We start from the raw sequence: 27,995 nt of genomic DNA, 5'->3' as shown, positions 1-27,995 counted from the left end.
GAGAGGGGTGCCTGGGTGGCTCAGTTGGTTAGATGTCTGACTCTTGGTTTTGGCTCAGGTCATGATCTCAGGGTCCTGAGATTGAGCCCCATATCAGGTTCTGTGCTCAGTGGGGAGTCTTCTTAAGATGCTTTCCCTCTGCCCCGCCCCGACCCCCTCCCTCTCTCTAAAAAATAAAAAAAAAAGATAAAGCCCAGAACAGAAGTAACTTCTGTCCTCATGAAGCTGACGTGAAATTCAGTAGTGATAATAATGTCTGTCCTAACATTTAAGGACCAAAATAGATAAGGCATATTTGCTTTAAAAGCATAAAACACTCTAAAAGGTAAAACCTCATTGCCCAGCCCCTGGTGTAGGATGAATGTCCCTGAGAGCTGAGGGCCATTGTCACACACAGACGGGAATGAAATACCTCTGTCAGCTCTGAAGTACGTGTGGGGACAGAGAGAGAGGTAAAGAGGCAACATCAATGTTATAGGAAAATTTAGAAGTGTGAATTGAGAATAATTTTGCTTTTGATAAAGAGCCCTTCTCAAACCAGGCGCCAAACTCAGAATCAGAAAATCTAATGACTTGGAGGGGGCCTTCGAGACCAAGGACATTCTAGCCCAACCCTGTCATTATATAGAGGAGGAAACCGAAGCCAGAGGAGGTGCATTGACTTTCTCATGGCCTCTCCGCTACCTGAAGCTGAATCAAAGGTAGAATCCAGATTTCCTAACTCCCTATTAACTCCAGGTGTGTTTGATGTTGCAGGTAAGCTTAGTAACCACCCCCCCCCAAGGTGATTCATAAGGCGAGGCAAGAATAAACGTAGATAAGGGTAATATAACATGCGAGGCAAGAATAAACGTAGATAAGGGTAATATAACATGTAAAGCACAATTATCTCCAGCTCTAGTGCTAGAAGCACACAACCCTTTCTCAAGGTTGTGCCTTTAGCCCTGTACAGTCTTCCTGCCACTCACCGGATCGCTAACATGTGCTGGGAATTCTGTATGCTCTTTTAATAACTCATTCAATCCTCTGAGCAACTCTGAGAAAGCGGCCAGCCTTATTCCCGGTTTACAGAGAAGCTGAGGTCCAGAGAGTAGTTAACCCCTGGCTCAAGGACAAACAGCTAGTTAAGTGGCAAAACTGGGCCTCCTACCTGGACATTCTGGCTCCAGAGTCCACGATCCACACTCCGATAGTGCTTTGCCCGGTACTTCAGGCAGGCCCCACCCTTCACAGAAGGAAGGGCCCCGCTTTTCTCATACCCTCCGAGTGTTGAGTTGATTTAGTAAAAATCGGGAATTGGCACGATTTACCTATGCTCCCAGTGTGCCTCGGCGGACCCAGGTATTTCAAAAACTCAGATCTTGGATGCGGAGCGCAGACAGACGTCTGTAGGTGAGTCCCAGGGAAACGACTCAGGCCCAGGTGGGCCTTCCCAGAGGTTTTGCCAGCCATGAAATTCACTCTGGCCATTTATTCTCACTCTTGATGACACCTTTTTTAATTCGGGATTGTTGGGCTAACCTAAGTCACCAGGGCTCTCATTTCTATCAGTAGGACAAAACACTTTTTTTTTTTTAAAGGATTTTGAAATAATTATAACCTCACAGGAAGTTGCAGCAATAGTACAGAGGCCATGCACTCTCCACCCACCTGCAAAAGGCATTCTTCAAAACAAGTAGAACTACGTTTCCTAACGGAATGTGGATAATGGTGATGCTTCGGGTCCTTCTGAACCGTTCATGATCTTTCACCACATCTGCCACGGACAAGCAACTATTACTGTTATCAAATACAGAAGGCAAATTCAAAGGCCATGTTTTTGGCAACTGAAAATCATAGGACTTGAACCAGGAATTTTTGGCTTTTAAAATAAGAAAAAAGACCACCTCTCTTTCTCTGGGTTGTTAGTTTTGGCAACTGAAAATCATAGGACTTGAACCAGGAATTTTTGGCTTTTAAAATATGAAAAAAGATCACCTCTCTTTCTCTGGGTTCTTAGAGCTTAACCCCTCTGTAAACGCTCGGACACCGTTTTAAGTCACAACATCTCCTGGAAGTCTCTGGTGAGGCAGTTTGCAGAATATAAAACATGGAGACACGAACTCTTCACGTTGAGCAAGTGCTCTAGTTGTTGGCAGTGATGGTGAACTGGACTCTGGGGACTTCTAGGTTCTGCACTGACTTCCCCCCTCTCGGATCCCACGTCCCTTAATTTATCTGCTTCTTCTCTTCCAGGAATAGTGGCAGCCACTCATCCTTAGTCTTTCCTTGCCTGGGTATCGTTCATGTCCTTTGAAAACCTGAAAAAGGTGCCATGGAGGATATCGAAAGCTAAGGTTCCATAGTGGCAGAATCAGATAAATCAGTGGAATCAGAACAAACATGCTCTACTTCTGTCATCCCAGCCCAGAGGGCAGAACCAGGCATGGACCCAGGCCCTATTATCCTGAACAGAATGTCAGGCGCAGGCCATATGGCAGCCCCAGCAGGTCATCTGGTAGAATAAGCCAATTTCCAAAGACAGGCTGAGTCCTTTGGCATCTCAGTCCTGCCTTGGAACCCTGAGCTCTTCCTTTGTCTAGAATGGTTCCTTTCCTGGAGGCCCACAGGGAGCAGCTGGGCCTAGCTGGGGCTCTGTGTATGGAGGAGATAACAAAAAAAAAAGGCTTTTAATTTCTCTTGTCACCAAGTTAGCCTGGAAAGCCCTGCAGTCCTCCCTGAAAAAAGGACACACTGTTGTGCTCATATCTGCCACAGCAATCTTCTGCTATCTAATTTTCTTTTTTCTTTTTCAATCATAGAAGATCCCTATGTTTTGTGTTTTCACAAAGCTAGCCCTCCTCTTGATCTCTTAAGAAGTTGATGTGTTTGTCATCTGCCTGGATAGCAGATCCTCTCGGCTTAGATATGGGGCTCATCCTCTCATTACTTTCTTGTGTTATTTTCACATTAAATGAAGATTGCTTCTAGGACAATTTAGCTTTAAAATGTTACCCAATTTGAGTCAGGACGGACCGGCAAAACTTGTAGATAAGTTGGCACTAGAATTCTGCTCCCTGGAGCCATGGTTCTTCTCAGAGGTCAAATTCTGAGATCCCTGTTTCTGATTTGCTTAGGATTTGGCAAAGGCAGGTTAGATCCTGTTTTATGTCCCTTCCTGCTCAATTCCTTTTAAGTTCAATTCCTTTTTGAATTATTAATATTTGACCAGAAGCATTACTGATGGAGATATCGGTGTGCTTTGCTTTAAAAAACTTCAGACTTAAACTGAAAACCTTACATAAGAGCTGCTTTAATTTTCAGAAAACTTTAAAAATAACCAGCTTTCCTCATGCATGTAAAATTAAATTAAAATAAACATAATTGACCCGACTTTGGGGAAGACATCGATTATAAAGGCAAGGCATTAATAGAGAACACAACAGGCTTCCGTACCCTGCAGCGTGCCCGCATCTCCCTTCCAGGGCATCTACTGCCTCCTTCCTTTTTTCTTCTATCAGAATCAAGCCCAAAGGAAAGATCTTAGAAAGGTATTCATACTGATTTCTGGCTTTGTTATGCTTTAGCACTACTTACTTTTTAGCTGGAAAGAGGCTATCAGCCAAAGGGAAGAATTGCCCATTGCAGGATCTCTGCCTAATGGCTGGCTGATTTTTATTTTATTTTTGTTTGTTGGGTAGTGGGGGGTCAAGTAGGCTTCCTGCCAGTCCCATAGACCCTGTTCTTTAATCTCAGGAACAGCCCTGCTTTCCTCTCCTTTGTTCTGGGAAAGCTGCAGAATGAATAGGAATTCCAGTAGGGAGTGACAGAAATCATTTACCCCTTTGGCCCGTGTTACCCATCACTCCTGGATCAAAGAGCCATTTGTTAGTGATGGGTAAGTGTGAAAAGAGGCATCTGTTGCCATTTGTAAAGAACCTCTTGGTTTTGCAGCACCTGGAAACTCATGGACTGGGGGCTAATGAGGATTGCGTGCCAACGTCGTAGGAGAACATTGTAGACTCAAGACTGTAGGTGTTTGGGGCAATGGTAGAGACATGTGCATGTGGCACCTGTGCCATAGCCGAGTCCCGTCACATGTACAACCTCTTTCATAAATCTACCTCTTCTTATATTCACTAAATACTGGCTGAAGACCTCCTAGGTGCCAGTCCCCATGCCTGATGCTGGGATAGAGGCTGACTAAGATCTGCTCTCTCTTCCAAGCATCCCAGTTTAATAGAGAAAATGTGAACACAAGTAATTACTATGATATGGCAAGTTCCGTAATAGAAGTATTTACATAGTAGTACAGTTGATTAGCCATCCTTAGGAGAACAGTGTGGCCAGAGGAGAGGAATTTGGGGTTGAGGGAAAGAATAGGAAAGAGGCAAACGCCAGCAACATTTCGAGTTTGTAAGTAGACAGTTTCCAAGAAGGGCATTTGAGAGAAAATAGTGTTCACAGGAGCCAATGCTTTGGGATCAAGGTGGGGAATTATTGGTAGATGAAACAGAAGGTGGTGAGAATCAGATCGTGGAGAACCCTGTAAATCTTGAAAATGAATTTTATCATCAGGCCTTTAGGAGGAACCATCAAATTGTTTTTAGACAAGAAGGTAATACGATACTGTTTGTGCTTTGGAAAGATCATTCTAGTGGCTTTTGGAGAATGAACTTAAGTCTGTGAGAGCAAAAACCAGTTAAGGGTGTGTTCTAGAGCAGTAAAGGGAGAAATTTAATAGGGTGTGCTAACAGATTGGAGAAGATGATAGAGAGGGAAAAATCTAGGATGACTCTCAGGTTTAAGGCTTAAATGACTGAGTAGGATATTAAAAATATCAGTAATGACAGCAACAATAAGAGTAGTTGTAACTATCGGATCCTTACCAGGTGCAGAGGATTTGGCTACATGTGTTGCATAGATGATTTCACTGAATCACTGTAATGATGTAAGTGCTGGAATTATCCTCATTTTAGGTGAGAAAGCTTGCAACTTTGAGAGATGAAGTAATATATCCAAGGTCACATGGTTGGTAAGTGATAATGTATGAATTTGAACCCAGGCACATTGAGCCCAGAGCCTGTGCTCTGTAGGGAATTTAGCAGGAGGACAAGTCAGGGCAAAGTATATGAAGTTCAGGTTTGCACTTTCTGAATTTAAAGTGCTTATATTTTACTGAGGTCAAAATATCTGACTTTGGACAGAGACTTTGGACAGCTGGCTCTGCAGCTGAGGAATGTGGTCTGTGCTGGACACATGGATTTGGCATTCATCAGTTAATTGGTGGTAGTGAAAAAGGTGGGTGTAGTGTGGGTGAATCTCCAAAGAGCCAAGTGGAACCATGAAGAATTACATCTAAGAGTGAGTGTAGTGGGACAAGTTGGAGAAGTTTGCTGAAAAGGAGTAGCTAGACAAGTAAGGAGATTACTATGAAAGCCAGAGGTGATATTCAAGAGCTGAGGAGGGATCAACATGATTAAATACCTCAGGGAGATGAAAGAAGATTTAGAATGAGGGTTGAGTTGGGTTTGGCAGTTTGGTGGTTGATGGACAAGAGTTGAAGTTAGACTGAAGTGGGTGAAAAACTTAATAAAAAGTGAGAAAATGGAGACAATGGGCTTGGACCTTTCTTCAGAGAAACTTGGTGGAGATGGTGAGAGACAGGGAGATAACACAGGCCACCTCAGGATTAGGGGAGATACTGTGTGTCTGTGATGGGAGTCACTTGAGATGCTCACATGTTGAGGGGAAAGAACCTGTGGAGCAATGGGGATTACACCAGGATGTTTATCTGAGTAGGCAGAAGGAGTCCTCTCTCCTCCAGCCCTCAGAAGATCATGGACTCTTAGGGAAAGAGGTGTTCCTATACTTCTAGTCCCCCCACCCCACTTTTATTACATGAAGAAACTCAAGCCAGAGACTTGTCGGGGATCACACAGCAAGTCTGTGTTCCCAAATCTCCTGGTTCCTGGTCCCTTTCCCCTCCTGCTGCCAGTGTCAGTGGGAAAAGAATCCCTGATGTGTTCTTTATTCCAAGTCCCCAGTTCCCCACAAGGTTTCTTCCCTGCTCCTTGAAAATGCACATCCTTCCAGATTCTGATGTGTCAGCAGGAACTCAGCTGTGTGGAGGGTGAGTCAGAGAGCTGATTCGTCATTTCCTCAACAAGCCATGGGGCAGTGTTTTAGGTGGTTGATTATAAAGTGTCATTAAAATGACAAAGCCTCTTTGAGCACTTTGAGAACTTGGGTACCCAAGTTCCCAGAGGGCAGAAGGCTCTCAGATTCAAGAGCCTTTCAGCCACCTCTTCCTGGCCCAGAGTAAGAGAGGATGTATTTGTTCACACATGGCACCTGGTCCACAAGCCTGTGTGAAGGAGACGATTGGGCGGTGTGGTGGGGGTAGCACTAGACATTCCTTACACAAGAGAGTTGGTGCTCTTCCAAGAGATCCCATTGGTCAGGAGTCACTTGGTGAGCCTGGATGCAGGGAGCTACCAGGTCCTCAGAAGGGCTTAGAATACCCACCTCAACTCTGCTTAAGGGTCTTCTGAAACTAGTAGGTTCGTCATCTCTTCCTCTCATCTTCTTATATTTAAAAGGCTATATTGTCAGCCTGGTTGTCATATCATTCTGATTAAATACTGATGTTGAGCACTTACTAAAATCTACAGCCCTACACAGAACATACTGCTCGAATCCAGACATGAAAATGCTATATAAACAAGAACCTTTTGTAATTGACCTTCAATTACAACCTTCTGAGTATTGGTAGGTTCCAAAGAATAACAATTAACTTGCTTCTCTTTGCTCTTTTTCAATCTACCTAAACCCATTGCTCCCTTTCCACTCTGTCCTGTGGGGCTGTTAGGTAGCAGACCTATAACTCCTGTAACTAACTCCAGGGGCCGTCATTCTCATCGACTGCAATGTGAACAGTGCCCCCTGGAATTTCATAGACTATAGAATGAATGGTGCCCCTTACACTACAGCTCTGGTTCCACCCCCATTCTTTCCTTTAGTCACAGCATATTCAACTAAAAGAATACTATTTGGGAGTAGAACCTAGGGTTTCCTGGCTCTGCTGCCCTTTGTTATAGTTGTTGTTTGTTTATTTAACAGTATTAAATAAATCTAGATTAGACAGGAGTCTGAAAAGCTAATCTTGCCCTGAGAGATTCAGCAGGGCTTGTAGTGATTCAGGGCCCATGATTAGTTTTGTTTCTTCCTTCATCTGCTGTTCATTCACAGTTGTCTCAAGTATAGACAACTGTAAGACATGCTTATCCCAAGGCACTGAGAAGAATCTTCTCTAGGCTCTAAAAAAAAATGAAGAAGACTTAACTAGGCCAAGGATGGGAAACAAGAAGGGATATCCAGAGTGAAAGTAGGAACAAAGGCTTGATGGAAGTAGGTGGAATGACACAGTCCATGGCCAGATACAGGGCCAGAGTGGTAGAAGCACAAGTAAAGAAGGAGACAGGCTCAAATAAGACTGTGGAGATGGAGACGGGACTCAGAACATGGAAAGTCTTAATGGCTCCATTATAAAGATCAGGGCTTTCTCCAAAGAGTAATAGAAAGTTACTGGAGGATTGTGAGATTATATAAGCTTTATATTCTGAAGGAAAATGCTTATTGCATTTAGACATGATCGAGAGACAAACAAGGGGCAGGCAGAATAGGTAAGAGGTCAAAAGAATGCCATATAAGGGAAGGCAGGGATTGGTAGTGTTTTGAAAAGCTGTGAACAGTCAACTGTGTCTAAAGCTACTGGATAATTATATGAGACAGGGCTGGAAGCACCCATTGCATTTAGCTACCTGGAGGTCATCATGTCTTTACTGAAAAGTGTTATTGAGAGAGGAGCTAGAACAGAGGAAGTAGAAGAATGAGTGGGAGGTGAGGAAATGACAACAGTGAGAATATAGAACTTTAAGTGTCTGTCTGTGAATGGAAGGAAAGAGGTAGGTGGTAGCTAGAGAAGGATCTGGGGTCACAGAAGCTTTTTACTTTTCCTTTTTTTTTTTTTGAGATGAGAGAAGCTTAGACAAATTGAGTGCTGATGGACAGTATTTAATCAATAAAAAGAGACTATACCAGAGAGAGAAAAACATAGTCCATGCTTTTTCTATTCCAGGAAAGACAGAAAGGTTTGGGTTTAAAGCACATGGAGAGGACTTGGGTGGGGGGTGAAAACTTCTCTTAAAACAGGACAGAAGGGGGCGCCTGGGTGGCTCAGTTGGTTGGGCGACTACCTTCAGCTCAGGTCATGATCCTGGAGTCCCGGGATCGAGTCCCGCATCGGACTCCCTGCTCGGTGGGGAGTCTGCTTCTTCCTCTGACCCTCCCCCCCTCATGTGTTCTCTCTCATTCTCTCTCTCTCAAATAAATAAATAAAATCTTAAAAAAAAAAAAAAAACAGGACAGAAGGAAGAAATACTAGATGAGGATGCAATGAGTCTGACTGGTAATGGGAAGGGGAAGAGGGGAATTGAGGAAGGTTCCTGTCTCATGGCTTTTACTTTCTGAGTGAAGTAGCTATGGGGCAGCAGGGAAGAATGTAGTGGAGTGAGGAAAAAGATCAGATGAGGGCTTTGAAGAGAATAGGAAGAGTTTAAACTTTATTGATTTGGGGAGTGGGCAAACCTGGTAGAGAAACATACCCTCCCCAGAGATTATAGTGCTACTTGTAGTCAGTGACCAAGAATTCTGTGATGTTACTACCAAATTGTCCCAGAGTGTGGTTGTCTTCACTGGGGCTCAGCTGCCCTGGGGCAGGTGCAGAAGGTGAAGGGTTGAGTTCATCCAAGAACTTTACAAGAAAGCCTGATAAGGATACAAAGGATGAAGGAGTCTAGAATATAGGCTAAAGTATTATTACAATGATTGACTATTGACTGTTACATCTAAGATGGATAAAGTGCTATGTCAAGATTGAGGAAACTTAATGAATTAGATGAAATGAGATCAGTTAGGAGACTGATGGCCCTGATGAGAAGAAGGAGCAGTCATGGTGAAAATGGTGAGACAAATAAGCTGGAAGGACAAGAGATTGACAGCAAAGCATGAGGTGCATGACTTTATGAGTTTTGAGGTGAAGAAGCTACAGCTGATGACAAGTGCCAGAATGGAACCATAGACTGGGGCTACTGAAGTCTTTGAACTTCACTTCTTAGAGAAAGTGACTAGGACATTATCAGCTGAAAAGGAGGAGGAGAGGCAGGCCTCAAATAGAAAGATTTGTTTTGAAGAGCATGAAGTTCCAAGATCTGGAGGAATAATTGGGAAGGTGGGAGGAACCAACTCCACTTTCAGATCCTGAGGTATGTGCAGTAGGAGAGTCTGAACAGCTCCTCTTCAAGAAGTGGCATCCCCAGAAGATAGCCAGAGCCTTAAAATCAGCATGGTATCCTTCTGGGTTCTTTGGGTTGGGGATAAAGTAGGCCTACTCCATTTCTGAATTCTCATTTCCTTTGCACTAATATAATTTTCAAGGAGACAGAGATTCTATGCCAATTTATTTATCTGGGATTCGTTAATTTTGAATTTGGTCACTATTCTATAACTATAAAAAGAACTTCTCATCAAAAACTAATGATGTACTATGGTGACTAACATAACATAAAAAAAAGAACTTTTATTAACAAACCCTGTACATTATTCTGCTTAAAGAACTCCCATTCAGTATTTCTTTTAGTCTGGATTTGCTAACAACAAATCTCTAGGCTTTTGTCTGTCTAAAATGTCTTTGTTTTGCCTTCATTTTTGAAGAATATTTTCACTCGTAATAGAAATCTTGCCTGAGAATTTACTTTCTTTCAGCACTTTAAAAATGTCATTCCATGGTCTGTTGGATTCCATCATTTCTACTGGTAAGTCAGCTGTCAGTATTATTCTTGCTTCTTTGAAGGTAAAATTTCTTTTAGCTTTTAACATTTTTTTTGTCTTTGTGTTCAGCATCTTGACTATGATGTGTTCAAGTATGTTTTGCTTTGTATTTAGAAGTTCTAGTTTCTGGAATATGAGACTTACAGTTTTTGGCCAGTTTTGAAAAAGAATGCCGCCATTATCTCATCAAATGTTGCTTCCATCCACATCTCTCTCTCTCTTCACTCACCAGCACTCTGATGTTAGATGTTTTCATAAGATCCTATGTGTCTCTTACTCTTTCATCTGTTTTTCCCAACATCTTTGCTCTCCATGTTTCTGTTTGATATTTTCTATTAGCCCATCTTCTAGTTCACTAATTTTGTCTTCAGGTATAAGAAATACATTGCTAAACACATCTATTACAATGCTTTAATGATTGTGCTTTTTTAGTTGTAAACTTTCCATTTAATTTCTCTATTAATAGAGTTCAGTTCTCTGGTGAAATTCTCCATTTTGTCATCTTTTTTCTTGGACGAAATAAACAATTATTTTTTAAGTTGATCTCTCATAACTCTAATATCTGGCTTACCCATGGGCCTATTTCAGTTGTCTTCCTTTCTCTCTTAGTTCTTGGAATGTCTAGTAATTGCTGTTAAGAATTTTATATAAAAAATTGTAGTCTCCAGATAATACTATTTTCCTCTAGAGAGGACTCACCTTATCTTTTATTCAAGGAGCTAGAGTGGGAAGAGATTACATCTATTCAATCCAGCACTTGGTTTTTTGGAGACCAAGTTGGAGTTTTTATACAATTTTGTCTACCTCATGTTTGCCTCCTCTCCTTAGGGTATAGATCTTCAGAGGTCCAAAAGAAAGTCTGCAGATATTTATTGGGATTCCTTCATGGTGGGCCCTAAACTTGATACTACCAAAAATCTGGCTTTTCTTTATAGCTACACTCTCATCTTTAGGTAGCTTAAGAATTAGCAAATCCTGGGGCACCTGGGTGGCTCAGTTGGTTAAGTGTCCAACTCTTGGTTTCAGCTCAGGTCATGATCTCAGAGTCTTGAGTTCAAGCCCCGCATCAGGTTCTGTGCTCAGTGGGGAGTCTGCTTGAAGATTCTCTCCCTCTGGCCCTCCCCCAACTCTCTCTCTCTCTTTCTTGCAAATAAAAAAAAAATCTTTTTAAAAAAAGAAGTAGCAAATCCCATAATATGAAATTAAGTGCTAAGTGTGGAGCTCATTTCCTGGCACCCTCCCTTCTCTCAAGGATTCTGCCACCCAAACCCTTGCTATCCTGGCAGCTCTGAACTGCTTTTAAGAACTTCCCTCATTATATTTAGGCTTTAACATCAGATATATGTGGGAGATGCCTATATATAATACCAAAAAATGACAAAATATACTTACTCAGTTTCCCCCGTTCTCTGGTTGAAAGGAAAAAAAAATCTCATTTAGGCATGTTCTTTACTGTACCCTTACACATGAGGAAGGTGGTTTCCTCCTCCTCAGAAGCATCTATGTCTGTGAAACTGTATCTTAATCCTCTAAGAACACCCCTGTCATTGTTATGATGGTACTCGTAAATGGTTTTGTGAATGGTTGTACAGGATAAAAGAGTAATAAGCATTTCTTTCCCCTTCTGGGGTCATGTTTGCCCAATAAGATGTAACAATAATAGTCATAATAATACCCGCTAAAATTTACTAGGCATTTATTATGGGCCAGGTTCTATGTTAGGTGTTTTATTTAGGCTGTCTCATTTAATCCTCAGAAGAGCCTAGGAGGTAGTAATGGCAAATTTCCTAATTTACGCTTAAGGAAACTGAGGCTTCAAGAGGTTAAGTCTTAAACAAGATCCCAGAGCCAGGAAGTAAATGGCACAAGCAAGTTTGAACCAGACTTTTCAAACCCCAAGGTCTATATTTTTCCAACATTTTGCCCTACCTCTTGACTTGTTCTCCTTCAGCATAAGCAGTCTCACTATTTTACTGAGCCCCAGAATTCGGAGATATTTCCTTAAATAAGGTAAAAGCCAGATAGTCTGAGGAGTTTATATGCAAAATAAATCTCCCTGGTTCATTTCTCACAGGTATTTCTAGATCCTTCCCTTCCCAACTCAGTCTTACTTTGATATATATTTTACATTAAATATTTCCATTTATAATTTCTATGGCAAATCTGAAAGTAATTTTTTAAAATAAAGCTTTATGCAGGGACAGGAAGCAATTAGTGGTGGGGCTTTATTTTTAGAGGATGAGATAGGTGGGGGTAGGGTATGAGGAGAAATTGCTTTCTGCAGTGTCAGATGAGTTGAGTGAGTTATAGGAAATGATAGCTCAGCCGGGCAACTTGGTGCTTGCCAGTGAGTCAGCAGTGATTTCATCCTCAGCCTCAATGCTGGAATCACAGATGCGAGAGACACCTTTCCTGGTGAGGGCCCCTCCCTGTCCTGCTGTCTGGGACATCAAGATTCTGCCCACATGATGTGAACCATTCAGTTATCTGTCATGGTGGAGAAAGATTCACAGAACCGTCTGCCTCTTGTTTTCACACAGATATTTCTAAGTTTCTTTAGGATTGATTGGTGCTCCTGATTTTTTCCACTGACACCCCAGGAGAAGCACCCAGTGACTTTCCATCCAGAGGATGAAGTTTGGAATTGATGTCATAACAGCATGTTGTTCTTATGGCAACATTTCATGTGTTTATACTACTTCAACTTTCCAGGGTCTGTATAAATGGCGAAACATGGAAGCACGATGGAAAAGTGAGACAGGAAGACTCTGCTTTAGGAGAAGTCGTACATTAAAAGAGGTCACCTTGTCATCATTGAAAATATGTGCATGTGACAGGAAGACTAGAACCAAATCATTACAGTTGTTGTGTTAGGATGGTCAGATTGACAGTGATTATTTTTTACCTTCTTTTCTAGGTTTAATAAATAGGCTCAAGTTGTGAAAATTATTCTAAAGATAATCCTTTTGTATTTTAAAATAACTCTCTGTGGGGAAAAAATGGCCAAATAGTTTTAATATTTTAGGACATCTTTTTCCCAGACTCTGCCCAGATTCTTCGGTCAAGGTCATGTGCATGGTGTTCAGTAGGGAATGAGTCAGGAGATCTAACTTTGCTCAGAATTTATAGGAGCCAGACATTTACTTCCTTTTCACCCAGTGGAAGGTGGTATTATCCCCATGTTATAAATAAATAAATGAACACTCAGAGAGACAGAAGAAGCTTCCTCAGGTCAGTCAGCTAGTAATTGTGGAGTTCCAACCAAGCCCAAGTCAGACTACTGCCAACAACCACACTTTTTTGACTTGAGTACAAAATGATGCTGCCACGGGTCCCACTCCACCATGCTTTTTGCGGAGCATTTTCGATGTGTTAACTTACTGCTGAATTAATCCTCCATCAAGAAAAAATGTATTGCAAGATTGTTCTCTCTTTTGCAAAACTAGGATTCTAAAATTCACGTATACTCGGTTTTTACTTTAGTTAGAAAGACAAACATTGAGAGCATTGCATAGCTTACATACCTGTGCATCTGTGTGTTTGGCATTAAGAAGATAAAAGAGGCACAGTAAGTACCCAGTTGAGTAGTTGGACTCACCCAGAATTTGAAGTGATTCTCATGATCTCTCCTAAAGTTCTTAGGTAGATGAGACTGTAGATAAAGCTAACTGCTCTATGGTTCAGTATAGTAGCTGTGAGGGATAATTATGGCCGAGGACGCGGTAGTATTGTTGCAAAGTAGAGCATTTACAGTTTCAAAAAAGCCATCCCATTGGCCCAGCAGAGCCCTAATTTTCTTGTTTAATAAATTAATAACAGCTAAAGATTTTTTAAATTTTTTGATGGGTAATGTGCAACTAATGCTTAATATTATGCTCAACTAATGTTGAGATGCTGACATAAAATATATTGCACATTGTAAATGTACAATTTGAGAAAATCTAACATATGCATGCACCTGTGAAGCATCATGTCAATAAAGATAATGAATATATTCATTAGTCCAAAAAGATTTTTTGTAATGCTATATTTTTGAAGGAAAAAAAAAAAACCAGTCACTTAATTTCATCATTTAATTTGATGAAAAGAGCCCGGATGGAGACTCAGGTGATGTGAGTCTGTACCCTGATCATGCTCTAAATAGCTCCCTGAAATTCAGTGAGTCCCTTAATTTTTCTAGCCCATGGTTTTCTCATCTGAAAAATGAGGGGGTTGGACTAGATGGTCCCTAAGGCTCCCTACGGTTCTAAAGTTCAATAAAGCTAAGAGGCCAGGCATACTTAGGGTATTGGTTTGTGTCCAAATGGTTTTATGTAAAAAGGTAGACTTCCCCAGTGGTCTGGTGTCAGCTGTGCTGCTTCCGTCCTGTCCTGCTTAATTGGTAGATCGTGAAATCATTTCATTTCTTTTCATTCTCTTTCACCCTGATTCAATGTCATTCATGTCCTTGCTTCCATGTTGGTCTTAGTAAACTAAGGGAACTGTTCTACTTAAGAATTTAGGGCTAAGGCTTGAGTAATGCTGGGAATTTGGCAATGCCTTTAGCAAGGATCTGATGAGGGGCGACAGGACCATCAGCTCCCTGGATATTTGTGAGACAGCTTGGGCATTTCATGGGGGGGGGGGGTGCAGAGACAAGCTGTACTGGATGTATTTCAGGCTGGGGGAAGGGAAGCAGATTGGAGTTTAATTAAAATTCTAATCCCAACTTAGCCCATCTTCTTGCCAAGTCAGCAGCCAGCATTTCTGTTTGTGGTTCTGGTGGTCTTGCTGTGATGACATACATAGTTACCTCAAAAACTCCTGCAAATGTGCCTAAAACTTCCATATACTCACCAGATGCTTTAATCAGAGCTGGCATGTTGCCATCTTTGGCCTGTGTTTTCAGAGATACCTCACCCACTGCTGCCAGGGCTCCTGGTGGGAGGGGGGCACCGGAGAGAGCTTGTGGTGAAAATTGAACTGATTACAAATGAGAAAGTTTCATCACAGCATAGAGATCTTTCCAAATTGTTTCTGTTTTCCAGGTAGCTAAGTGGGATTTCTGAGGAGGGGCTGCTCTGACTTCATCTTGGCCCACCATGAGGTTCTTCCTGCTTTGTGCCTACATGCTGCTCCTGATGATTTCCCAGCTGAGGGCAGTCAGCTTTCCTGAAGATGATGAACCCCTCAATACAGTTGATTATCACTGTAAGTAATCTAAAGAGCATTCTTCTTTTCTGAGAAGGGAGCTTTCTTGGTTTTGATCCTCTACGTGTATTTGTTTTTAGAAAGAGAGTTTTATATGTCTCAAAACTGTTTTTGCATATTAATTGATCCAGAGCCCTTTCTTAGTGTTTGGAGAAAATGGGACAGCTTTGTTGGTTGCTTTTCTAAAGCAACCCATATATAGGTTATATATTTTCTGTTAAAAGAAAAAGACCATTTGCTAACATTCACCATCTTTTATTCATTTGTATTCAAGACCTTAAGAGAGGAATTTAGTTAAAACCCTTCTACAACTAGTATATACAGCTAATCAATGCTGTATATTGATTCTTCAGCTCCATAATCCTGACTGATAGTTTAGCCCATTTTTACTTGCAGATTCAAGGCAATATCCGGTTTTTAGAGGACGCCCTTCAGGCAATGAATCCCAGCACAGGCTGGACTTTCAGCTGATGTTGAAAATTCGAGACACACTTTATATTGCTGGCAGGTAATTTTCCTCTCGTTGGTTTATTAGATTAAAATTCTTTTCTCTTGTGGTGCTTGCATTAATGTGTCTAGTTCATGAAAAACTAATATGTGATTGTGATCAAAAATTGCAAGTAGCCAAAAATAATCACTGAGAAGAGTCAGTGTTGTGTTACCAGGAACAAATACAGAGCTAAAGCCTTCAGCAGTGCTATTTTATTACTGCCATCAAGCAATCATACACCATTCTTTATTCCTAAAGCAGCAGGGGGAAAAAAAATCTTTCTTTATTCTTTTTTAACTTGGAATTATTCAAGCAAATATTAGAAGTATGTCTATGCTAATACCAAGTAGCCGTTTGACCTATGCCTGAAGAGAAGAGCTTTCTTTGCTCCCTAACCACAGTGATATATAAAAGCATCTCACTAATGAAAAAGTACTCTTTGTTGACTTTGTTGGAGACAGAGAAAATCCAAATGATCTCCAAAATACAATAAAGGCAGATCTGTAAAAAATAAAATAAGAAGAAGCAGCTTAACACTTTTATGCATTCACATGATATGACTTACTGGCTTGTTTCCAACAGGGATCAAGTTTATACAGTAAACTTGAATGAAATCCCCAAAACAGAAGTAATACCGAGCAAGGTGAGCAAGTGAAATTTATTTGCATTCCCTCAGAACTTGGATAATGTCTCCCTCCCGTCCAAAAAGTTTCACTTAAAATACCGAACTTTGGTTTTGCTTGGTTAATACAGAAACTGACATGGCGGTCAAGACAACAGGACCGAGAAAACTGTGCTATGAAAGGCAAACATAAAGTAAGTAAAACAGACGAGTTATCTGCCAGAGTTAGTCTTTATGTGGGCTTCACCCAACAATGTCAGCATATGGAATGTCTAATAGTAATTTAATTATTACTTTCTTTAGGATGAATGCCACAACTTTATTAAAGTATTTGTTCCAAGAAACGATGAGATGGTTTTTGTATGTGGTACCAATGCATTTAATCCCATGTGTAGATACTATAGGGTGAGTATATTTCATATGGTGTGCTTTTTTTATCAACTTTTCTTTCTTCGCTGTCATGCTGTTAGAGTTGAATCCTTTCTGCTATAACCCATTTATCTCTAATGCTATGGAAGAATAAAGACAAAATTCTTCAAATAGAATTTCGGTACAAATAAAGCAGTATTGCCTTCAAACAGGTACATTGAACAGATGTGACACCAGCTATTTATTTTTCTTTTATAGTTGAATACCTTAGAGTATGACGGGGAGGAAATTAGTGGCCTGGCAAGATGCCCATTTGATGCCAGACAAACCAATGTTGCCCTTTTTGCTGGTAAGATCCTTTAGTGTAATGAATATAAATGATTAATGACATTGAAGGTAAAAGGGAATTTAAAGGAAGAAAAAAGCTCATAAGTGGGGCAGCTACCTTGTTATAGGTGTTTCATAGTCTAGGAGCTAGGAAAAAAATTTCCAAAAAAGAGGATTTAAAAGTGAGCATATTATAAGTATTCTGACACTGGGCTCTGTTGTTAACTAGGTCAATGACCCTGAATAAGTGGCTTAGCTTTTTGATACTTAGATCCTTAATCTGTAAAATGAAGTGATACCAGGGGGCAACCTGTCACAGGTTGATTATGAGCATCAGGTCTAGGTCGATTTGTATATATAGGGATAACAGGTGAAAGCACTCCAAAAGGTATAACATACTACATAGGGTAACACACTACCGGATAATTATGGTTATTTTACCCAAGTTATAATTCTGGTTTCAGATGGGAAGCTGTATTCTGCCACAGTGGCTGACTTCTTGGCCAGCGATGCTGTTATTTATCGAAGCATGGGTGATGGATCTGCCCTTCGTACAATAAAATATGATTCCAAATGGATAAAAGGTACCCTTGAAAAGCAGCGTTGTGGGATTGCCAAGGGTAGTGGGATGGCCAAATGGGACCAGGAGCCATGGCATCAGGAGGCTCAGTGCATGACTTTCTGTTATTTATTTAGAGCAAGTACAAGTTGCTTTGGTTGTAAGCGGGAGCATTGACAAGGAAAGAGGAAATAAGTTGCCATGTCAGGAAAGTAGATTCATCTACGGTTATATCCCAGTTGACCTCAAAAAAGAAAGAGCTCATTTCTCTGTGCCAATTTGCCTACCTCTGAATACACATAATGTTCCTTGTCCACTCCCATCTACCTATCCTCCAGAGTTAGCACTGATTATCAATTAGTTCATCTCCGCAGAGCCACTTTGTTCTTTGGAGTCTAGATACCAAGATTTTTCATTCTCCATGTAAGAAGTTTTCTTCCCTAGTTAAATAGGTTAATGAATAAATCTGCTGAAACAAAGACCTTTGCTGTAGTTCAGTTCCCATAGGCTTTTTACAGTCCATTAGCTGACATGAAAGACGGTAGGTTCCTTGAAGCTTCAACACACCCATACTGGGACTCCTTGAGTGCGTTGGCATATTGGGGTTCTCACTAGTTTGTGTGTAGCTATGTGTCGTCTGTCAGTCATGCCGAGCAGCCGGGGTCTTGTGCTAATTGAACTATCCTTTAGGAACCAGTTTGTTTTCGATTTCTCTTTCAGAGCCACATTTTCTTCATGCCATAGAATATGGAAACTTTGTCTATTTCTTCTTTCGAGAAATTGCTGTGGAACATAATAATTTAGGCAAGGCAAGTATATGCACTTGACTTGTATCCTGGACTTGTACTGCAGGGAATTGAGCCCGCTTTGGTAGAGTTATGCTGTTTGCGTGGTTTCCAGCACTCAGTGCATTTAGGGCCAAGTGCAGAGAAGTGAATTGCTTATCATGAGAATAATTGCTGGAAAACACCTGAACAATGGCCAGCGTGAGAATAGCAACCTTAGGCCTTGAGATGGTTTCATTTGTTCTGTCACCGCCGAGAGTGTTCTACAGGCACCCTTGAGCTATGGATACTTCTTTACCGCTTTAGAAATCTGTTGATCGTTTGTTCTCCCTCAGCATCAAAAGGCAGGATGGAAAGTAGAGGCCCCTATTCAATTTTGAGGGCTTCAGTAAAAGCCCGTATAATTTTAAAGCATCGCAGCCTCGTTTTGCCAAGTTTAAGGATGGCACATTTCATTAGCGATATAAGAGACCAGGTGGGAGACCAAGTGTGGGGATGGTTCGCATTCCCCCAGCCAGATCGACAGCTTACTTCTTGGGGAGCTCGTTTGGCAGAACAGGAAAATGGCCCTCTTTTCTCCCAGGTAAATCTTCTTACCGGACAAATCCCTAGAGAGAAGATTGCTAGATTCTTTCGAGCCAGACGTATCTTTAGCACTCTTGTGTCCCTCCCTTAAATAGCAACTTTTCCTTTCCGTTCCCCCTCCCTGCGCATAACCCTGTGGCTTTGCTCTCGTCCCCCGGGCAGGCTGTGTATTCCCGTGTGGCCCGCATCTGTAAAAATGACATGGGTGGCTCCCAGCGGGTCCTGGAGAAACACTGGACTTCATTTCTGAAGGCTCGGCTTAACTGCTCTGTCCCCGGAGATTCGTTTTTCTACTTTGATGTTCTGCAGTCTATTACAGACATCATACAAATCAATGGCATCCCCACTGTGGTCGGGGTGTTCACCACACAGCTCAACAGGTGAGAACCGAGCCCTGGCACTTCTCAAGCTGTTCTGTGCATGCTTCTGGGACCCAGGAGTGGGCCTCCTGTTGTTGGATGCTTTCCCTGATGCTGTCCCCCTTTGCAGCATTCCTGGGTCTGCAGTGTGTGCATTTAGCATGGATGACATTGAAAAAGTATTCAAAGGACGGTTTAAAGAACAGAAAACCCCAGATTCTGTGTGGACAGCAGTCCCCGAAGACAAAGTACCGAAGCCAAGGTAAAGAAAAAAAAGACAGAAAGTGGTTTTTGTCTTTAACAAAACCCTCTGGTCACTGGAAGCATCCATCCTCAGAGAGCAGGGGGACCAACCTCCCGTGCCAGGAAGGGGTCCCCGGGGGGGGGGCGGCGAGGGGGCACTGCAGACAGAGCCAGTCCACTGAGCCCCGCGGGGGTGAATGCGGAGAGCCTTCTGAGCGCAGGGAGAGCGCGCTACTCCTCTGGTTTTGCCCATTCTCCTTTCTTTCTCAGCCTCTTCTTTCAGAATGGACACTTCTCCCTTAGATACAGTTTGGGAGGGGGAAAAACACACTGTTTTCCTTTCAGGCCTGGCTGTTGTGCAAAGCATGGCCTTGCCGAAGCTTATAAAACCTCCATCGATTTCCCTGATGAAACCCTGTCGTTCATCAAATCCCACCCGCTAATGGACTCTGCCGTCCCACCCATTGCCGACGAGCCCTGGTTCACAAAGACCCGGATCAGGTAATACGGCTGGAACTGCAGCCCCTCCCCTCTCACACCTTCTCTTCCCATTGCCCCCCCCCCTCTGACTTGGCCTACCTCCTCTGGCAGGTACAGACTGACGGCCATCGCCGTCGACCACACTGCTGGGCCCCACCAGAACTACACAGTCATCTTTGTTGGCTCTGAAGCTGGCGTGGTGCTTAAAGTTTTGGCAAAGACCAGCCCTTTCTCTTTGAATGACAGTGTATTGCTGGAAGAGATTGAAGCATACAACCATGCAAAGTAGGTGCATTTTACGAGAAGGCTTTTCAGCGCGGCTCGAAACTTTCCGGCGTGTATTTCATCTAGTAATTTCCTTTGCGCCCCAGAAATTAGCAGTGGTTGGGCATATTAGTGTTTGGTTTGGTTTTGTCTGTCCTTAGTGAAATAAATCCTGAGTTTGTTGTTTTTCCTGAGTCCACTAGGGCTAGGATGGTGGGCAGCGGATTAGTTTAAAAATAATTCAGCCCTCATTTATCCCACCTATGGGCAGTGATAACGTGTTAGTAGCCACCCCTGATGCCCCGCAGGTTTATTTTCGGCCGCTGCCTGCAGCAGGCAGTTGTTGCAAGTATGCACATGCGCACGCTCACAATACAAGTCTTCCAACCACTGATACAAAAGATAACTGGACCATTGAAACAAACAAGTAGGTGAGAGAAATGGAGCAAAGGAGACTACAAAGAGATCAGAAACATCTAGCCCAGCAAGATTTAAGTGCATTGAAACCCTGGCCTTTTTCTTTCCCTTTGGTCTAAAGTGGTCTTCACAAACACAGTTCCCTTCCGTCACCAGAACAAGAAAGCAATCTTAAATAAAAAAAACAACCAAACTTTGTCCAACCTGAAGTTTAACCAATTCTGCAGAGTAGCAGAAGATCAAACACAGAATTATTACTTCCCAAACTATGTACTTAACTGGTTTGCTACTGAGAATATCCCTCAGGATCTCCCAGCTCTTAGTAATTGCAAAGCCAAACCCCACTTGCCTTGCATATTTCGTGTAGCTTTCGACTTCCTAAACACAGGGCTTCAAATGTATCCCCAAATACAGGTGTAATGCTGAGAATGAGGAGGACAGAAAGGTCATCTCATTACAGTTGGATAAAGACCATCACGCTGTGTACGTGGCATTCTCCAGCTGCGTTATTCGCCTCCCCCTCAGTCGCTGTGAGCGTTACGGATCCTGTAAAAAGTAAGCTGATGTTTCTTTCCTTACCATGGGTCTTGCAGCGTCGTGACCTTTGATGATGAGAAAATCCAAGTTCCATTCTGTTTGGTTTTTATACAGGTCTTGTGTTGCATCTCGGGACCCGTACTGTGGCTGGTTAAGCCAGGGCACCTGTGGCAGAGTGACCCCAGGGATGCTGTAAGTATGCTCTGTCACATTAGCCAGGATCTTCGGAGAGCTGCCTCTGTCTTCTCTGGGGTCTCTAAAGCTAGACATTTAAGAAAAATTCCAGTAATACTACTTTTGTTCTTTTCTTCCTCTCTTTTCTTTTTTTGATATGGGAGAAGTAAAAAAGAAAAGAGAAAAGAAAATATCAGATCTGGGGCTGTAATAAGGAAGGGAGATTGTAGACAGGATAATACCTGAGGGAAATGGATGGAGAGAACAAACAATTCTCTCTCCTCTCTTAAACATTCTAGTGGCCAGATGTTGAAAGAAGAAATACTCGTTTTAGCAAGCTGTGTTGAAATGTCCATTTTTTTCTCTCCGCCCATTCTTACTAATCGGTCTGTGTTCTTGGTTCTGCTCTGGTTGTCACTTGTGTCCCTATGAAGGCTGTTAACCGAAGACTTCTTTGCTTTCCATAACCACAGCGCTGGAGGATATGAACAAGACACAGAATACGGCAACACGGCCCACCTAGGGGACTGCCATGGTAAGCCCGGATCTTCCTTCTCCTTCTGGCAGTTCTTTTTGACCACATTTGCACGTGAACATTATTTTACAATCAGCCTTTTAATGGCTCAGGACACATACCACCTAGCATTTAACTTAAACTTCGCAAAAGCTGAGCTGTTTGGTCATGGGATGCGTTAGAGAAGAATCTTACTTTTTTTTTTTCCTTCACCGTTTACAGTTTTGTAGAAAATCTAGAGAAAGGTAGTCTAACCAGCAGGTTAATCTTTTAATTTATAGTCTTTTCTTTTGACTTTTTTAGTTAATTGGAATTCATAAATTTTGCTTTCTTTTGGTTACTTTTTACTGATTACTTGTTCCTTTAATTCTTTTAGAAATTTTGCCTACTTCAACTACACCAGATTACAAAATATTTGGCGGTCCAACATCTGGTTAGTTTTTTTTAATTTTTTTGAATTAACAACCTTTTCTTTCCTTCAGTTCAGCATTTTCAGCCCCTTCTCCCCTCCTTTTGCGCAGTTTGGCAGCCTTTCATGTTTCTGCTTTGACTCATAATCCCACCGATGGTACTGAAACACTTTTTCTTACTCAGCACTCCACCCCTGTGTAGCATGTTAACAGTTCATCATTGACCAAGGCACATCCCGTAAGAAAAATCAAATGGATTCACGTAGACTGCATTCCAGCTGCACGCCCGCCCACCCAAGCTTTTCTTCTCTCTCACCCCTGTGCATTGTGGATGCTCCCTCTGGCCATCTATACTGAATGGATGGCAGAATTTCATTGTTTCCCCCTTCTCTCCTCACCTCTCCTAAGGCCTAGTAAACAAATACACATTTCCCCAAAATGTGTATTTATACATTTTGGACGTCTTTTTTTGAATGGTTTGCAGTGAGCCCGGGAATCTTTGAATGTTGTGGTCTCGGTGGTGTGCAGAAGGCTCCCGTTGAATGAAGCTGGTATCTGATGTATGAAGGTGTTCAGTGGGCTCTCCGTGCCCGTCTGTCTGTATCTGTTTTGGAGTCTTCATCTGCAACCATTGCACCAGTCTGAACGGGGGTCTCCAGAATTTTAACCTAAAGCCGTATGCTTACATTCTGAGGGAAAATCTACTTTGTGGAAATCAGTAACACACGTGCTAAGAGGTTCAGCTCCTTCCGGTCCTCCTGCTGCTTCTAAAGCTCACAGCAGTTTCATTCCTCAAAAGGGAGAAAAGGACGCCAGATCTTATGTATCAGCGCATCCTTATTCAGTTTATAAATGCCATTTCTTTTGCATGAGTTGTTGCTAATTCTTTGGAAGAAATTCCCTGAGCATGTTGAAAAGCCCAGGTGAGGTTCCTCCCTGCTTCGGTGCTTTACCGCGGATGGTGGGAGGCCTCACTGCACAGACGGACGGGAGGTCCGTGGTAGACACACAACAACCTGCTCCAGTGGGTCAGAAGTCAAGTGTTCACACAGGTGTTTCCTGACGAAGTTGCCCTGTAGGTTCCCCAGTGAAGGATCCACCGTCTCCAGCCGTCCAGGACAATGCTTTTAGACATAGACACAAAAAGAAATGAACTGATCCCATCTCACAAAAAGACGAGAAAGTAGCAGTTCATCTTTGGGATTTGTATTACCTTTTCCACGAGGGTCATTCATCACATAGGGGCTTCGGTAGGAGCGTTTTCAGCGTCTCTAGTTTTGAAATCCGCTTAATTTGTCTTTATGGTTAATTTTTAGTTTTTCTTTTTCCCTTGCAAGAAAGAGGTTTCGTATAGTCTCTTTGAATGTGTTTTTTTAATGAAATCCTAGAACAGGCTTTCTCATAAAATTGATTGAAACTTTACTTAAAAATGCAACAGGTCAGAGAAATCTATCAGCACTGCCCGCGTTAATAAAAATCTGTTTGCCACCACAGACATGGAGGTATCTTCATCATCTGTTACCACAATGGCAAGTATCCCAGAAATTACACCTAAAGTGATTGATACCTGGAGACCTAAACTGACGAGCTCCCGGAAATTTGTAGTTCAAGATGACCCAAACACTTCTGATTTTACTGATCCTTTATCAGGTATCCCAAAGGGTAAGGCCTCACCAGGGAACTCATCTCTTGCTGAGTGGAAACCTGATTCCTGATATCTCTGAGAAGCTGGTGGATGTAGGGTTTCTCGGGGGTGGACTGACACAGCTCTGCTGTTATTCACGCCACCTCCCCTGGCTGCCCTCACTCCGGTTTCTGTGCTTGTATGGAGTGCGTCCCTTCACAGACCAAAGAGGTGGAAAGCTGTGAAAGAAAGGGTTGAGAAGATGGCCCTTCAGACAATCTAGTCTGTGTTGGTTTCTGCCTGAAGACGCTGAGAGGCTGCTCAGTGTCAGAGAATTTCCAGGACCACCCCAACAACATCAAAACACCAAACTCATTAATTACAAATATCCTGGTATCAGATGTTTCGTCTAATAGCCTTTCCCAGCCTTCTGTTTAGCTTCGATTCCATATGCAATATGAAAAGGATATGCAAGGCGCTAGTGAGTTGCTTGAATGTCACAAGCAATAAAACATAACAGAGCACTTGTCCATAACTATCACTTTCAGCCCTTAATAGAAGCAGTTATAAAACAGCTGCCTGGTGAACTAGCTTAGTAGACCTATTACTCCGGGAAAAAAAAAAAAAATCTCTTCTTTGGTGCTTAGCAAACTATGGTATCAGGTTTCCAATCAGTTTTTATGCCAGTACATTGTCATTTATGATTTACGTCTGTTGATTTGGGTTTTACACGTTTTCATTGTAAACAGTTTTATAATCATTCTTTCTGTTTTGTTTCCTTCAGTAGTATCATTTCCTTCTACTTTTCTTTCTTTGTCTTTCTGAGTGCCGCTGAATTCCATAATCCCAAACATTGATTAAAAGCAACTAATGTTCAAAGGCCTTAGTACTAACCTAAAGCAACAGAATCTTCAAAATTACTCTGATTTAACCTTATCCTGGGATAGCAGTGCTTACAGCATGTAACAGACTTGGATACCTCTTGAACTAACATTTCTTTGACTGACTGTTAGATGTCTGTGGTTGCATTAAAAATCCCAACAATTACAAACTAATCCACTCTTCTTCTAGTCTAACTTAAATATTTCTTAAATATCTCAAGACAATTGGATAATATCACTTAACTACATATTATACTTCTCTAGACTCTCTGGATTTCTTTCATAGCAAGCAATTCAAGAGTAATTCACTCCAAGATGGAATGAAAAAAAAAGATCGAAGCAAACATGGAAGTCCGTGTTTGTAGCTAGCAACGACCAAGCAGGCGCTTTTTGTTTGTGAACCAGTTGTGTGTCTTTTCTAGTTAAGATAGCATAGTTATTTTAGCATACTTATTTTAGCATAATGTACATTTATGCCAACCCATACATTTTCCTAATTCCAGCAGTTGCCCAGTAATCCTGACTTACGAATTAGGAGAAAATCATGAGACAAAACACTTCGAAGCATTTCTAAATTGGCCATTTAGAAAATACGTACTTTCTAACCCTAATTTTTAGACCCCCAAACTCTTAAAATTTTGAATGTTAGATAACAACTACTTAGAAGGGATTTGGGGGAAAAACACACATGCATACGGATCAGTGGGAGATCAGAGTTATCCTGGCATTTGCAGCAATCGTATATGTCTCTGGGGATCCGATCATGACTCAAGAAAAATATATAGATGAGAATTTGAGAGTCTCCCTGACCCTCCAGGCTAAGCATATGGACCATGAGAAGGTAGTATTGGCTCAATGGAAGCCATTTGCTGGCTCATATCGTTGGAAAGAAGCAGCTCACTCAGACTCTGTTTCTGCGTGTCTGTTGCAGGTGTGCGATGGGAGGTCCAGTCGGGAGAGTCCAACCAGATGGTCCACATGAATGTCCTCATCACCTGTGTCTTTGCCGCTTTTGTTTTGGGTGCGTTCATTGCAGGTGTGGCAGTATACTGCTATCGTGACCTGTTTGTTCGGAAAAACAGAAAGATTCATAAAGATGCAGAATCTGCCCAGTCGTGCACAGACTCCAGTGGAAGTTTTGCCAAACTGAATGGTCTCTTTGACAGCCCGGTCAAGGAATATCAACAGAATATCGATTCTCCCAAATTGTACAGTAACCTGCTGACCAGTCGGAAAGAGTTGCCTCCCAACGGAGATACTAAATCCATGGTGATGGACCATCGGGGCCAACCTCCCGAACTGGCTGCTCTCCCCACGCCTGAGTCTACACCTGTGCTTCACCAGAAGACCCTGCAGGCCATGAAGAGCCACTCAGACAAGGCCCATGGCCATGGGCCTTCAAGGAAAGAAACCCCACAGTTCTTCCCTGCTAGTCCACCACCCCATTCCCCATTAAGTCACGGGCATATCCCCAGTGCCATTGTTCTTCCTAATGCTACTCATGACTACAACACGTCTTTCTCAAACTCCAATGCTCACAGAGCTGAAAAGAAGCTTCAAAACATTGACCACCCACTTACCAAGTCATCCAGTAAAAGAGATCACCGGCGTTCTGTGGATTCCAGAAATACCCTCAATGATCTCCTGAAGCATCTAAGTGACCCAAACAGCAACCCCAAAGCCATCATGGGAGATATCCAGATGGCCCACCAGACCCTAATGCTGGATCCTGTGGGACCTATATCTGAGGTCCCACCCAAGGTCCCTAACCGGGAGGCATCACTATACTCTCCTCCTTCAACTCTCCCCAGAAACAGCCCAACCAAGCGAGTGGACGTCCCCACCACTCCTGGAGTCCCAATGACGTCTCTGGAAAGACAAAGGGGTTATCACAAAAATTCCTCGCAGAGGCACTCTATATCTGCAATGCCTAAAAACTTAAACTCACCAAATGGTGTTTTGTTGTCTAGACAGCCTAGTATGAACCGTGGAGGGTACATGCCCACCCCCACTGGGGCTAAGGTGGACTATATTCAGGGCACGCCAGTGAGTGTTCATCTGCAGCCTTCCCTCTCCAGACAGAGCAGCTGTATAAGTAATGGCACTCTTCCTAGGACGGGACTAAAGAGGACACCGTCCTTAAAACCTGATGTGCCACCAAAGCCTTCATTTGTTCCTCAAACCACGTCTGTCAGACCACTGAACAAATACACTTACTAGGTGTTATTCTCCGTGTGGCTTTATCCTGTCCATGTTGTTGAGAGGATGATGTTGTAAGGGTACCTTAAGATAAGAGACTCCCTTGTATTTTAAGAGAACCAAGTGGCCAAAGAAACTCTTTCTAACTTTGGCAACATCAGAACTTGCCACATGTAGCTACAACAGCAAAGCTTCTGTGTACTTGCCCGAAAACAAAGGAAGGTGCTGGTCATTCCATTTCTTTTGTTTGAAGCTAAAGAGATGTGTAGCTCCCAGGGGCTACCCCACCAGTAGAGAGAGCCGATACAGTACTCAGAAGAATCTGTGAGCAAATACTTGAAAATGGGTTCAACTTAGACTACCATTGTGTGTGGTCTTCCCATTAAATGTGAACATTTTAATTGTATGCATTCACCTTGCCTCTTGCACAAATGTCAAAAAACAATGGTAATGTCTCAAAGAAACGAACTTGTAGATTACCAAACGATTTGCTAAAAATTCAGTCTTAGACCCAAACTGTAGCATTTTTTTCAAGTGTGGCGTTTTTTTCATGCCACCAATGAACTGTGGTGCGTGTGCGTGCGTTTGTGCATATGTGTGTGTGAGTGTGTGTGTGTTCTCTACCCACTAGGATTTGTTTTGGTGCCCATTGCATCTTTTTGTGCTATGGACTTGTTTACATTGAGCATGACTGAACAAGAGACAATAACTTCTTCCCACAGCAGTCCATTGGGTTCAGCTTTGAGAAAAGAAACAAATAAAATCAAGGCTGATTTGACCATCAGAATGATTCACTTGACTCACATGGTCCCCAATGCCAGAATGTAAGAGTTCTAAGTAATTTTGTGCTGCTATTCATTAAAACTTCTATTACAGTCTTGCCAGCTTAAGGAGATAGAGATGTTAAGAGGTATCCTTGATTTATCAACCAGTATTCAGTAGTAAAATTTACCTGTCCACTGTGAATCCAAACCTGACTCACTGTATTTAACCTTGGACACACTAATAAGGTTTTATTTTGATGTTGTTTGGTTTCTCCTGTGTAGTATAATTTCTCTTCCTTTAACTCCTCCTACCCCCAAGATCAAAGAACAAA

General features: G+C 42.2%; 1 protein-coding gene across 6 annotated transcripts in view; it reads left to right on the top strand.

The window, feature by feature from the left end:
• Positions 1-27,611, top strand: part of SEMA6D (semaphorin 6D) — a 52,534-nt gene extending 24,923 nt beyond the window's left edge. For 2 of the 6 annotated variants that reach the window (XM_054513557.1, XM_045900139.3), the window contains exons 2-19: positions 14,898-15,060; positions 15,457-15,568; positions 16,133-16,193; positions 16,304-16,366; positions 16,476-16,577; positions 16,800-16,890; positions 17,333-17,452; positions 18,148-18,236; positions 18,960-19,177; positions 19,287-19,418; positions 19,745-19,900; positions 19,991-20,164; positions 20,975-21,115; positions 21,212-21,289; positions 21,706-21,806; positions 22,162-22,218; positions 23,690-23,857; positions 25,632-27,611. In XM_054513557.1, coding sequence (XP_054369532.1) covers positions 14,952-15,060; positions 15,457-15,568; positions 16,133-16,193; positions 16,304-16,366; positions 16,476-16,577; positions 16,800-16,890; positions 17,333-17,452; positions 18,148-18,236; positions 18,960-19,177; positions 19,287-19,418; positions 19,745-19,900; positions 19,991-20,164; positions 20,975-21,115; positions 21,212-21,289; positions 21,706-21,806; positions 22,162-22,218; positions 23,690-23,857; positions 25,632-26,920 — 3,261 coding nt within the window. In that variant the 5' untranslated portion in view covers positions 14,898-14,951 and the 3' untranslated portion in view covers positions 26,921-27,611. The remainder of the gene's footprint in view (positions 1-14,897; positions 15,061-15,456; positions 15,569-16,132; positions 16,194-16,303; positions 16,367-16,475; positions 16,578-16,799; positions 16,891-17,332; positions 17,453-18,147; positions 18,237-18,959; positions 19,178-19,286; positions 19,419-19,744; positions 19,901-19,990; positions 20,165-20,974; positions 21,116-21,211; positions 21,290-21,705; positions 21,807-22,161; positions 22,219-23,689; positions 23,858-25,631) is intronic. The other 4 variants (XM_045900141.3, XM_045900140.3, XM_045900144.3 and 1 more) reach the window with 4 other exon arrangements.
• The last annotated feature ends 384 nt before the right edge of the window (positions 27,612-27,995 follow it).

The sequence above is a fragment of the Mirounga angustirostris genome, unplaced genomic scaffold, assembly GCF_029215605.1.
Source record: "Mirounga angustirostris isolate CCGP_5_RB_7025 unplaced genomic scaffold, mMirAng1.0.hap1 SCAF_9, whole genome shotgun sequence".
NCBI classification, from domain to species: Eukaryota; Metazoa; Chordata; class Mammalia; order Carnivora; family Phocidae; genus Mirounga; species Mirounga angustirostris.
The sequence above is the reverse complement of the archived record's forward strand: the minus strand, read 5'-3'. Positions and strand labels throughout refer to the sequence as shown.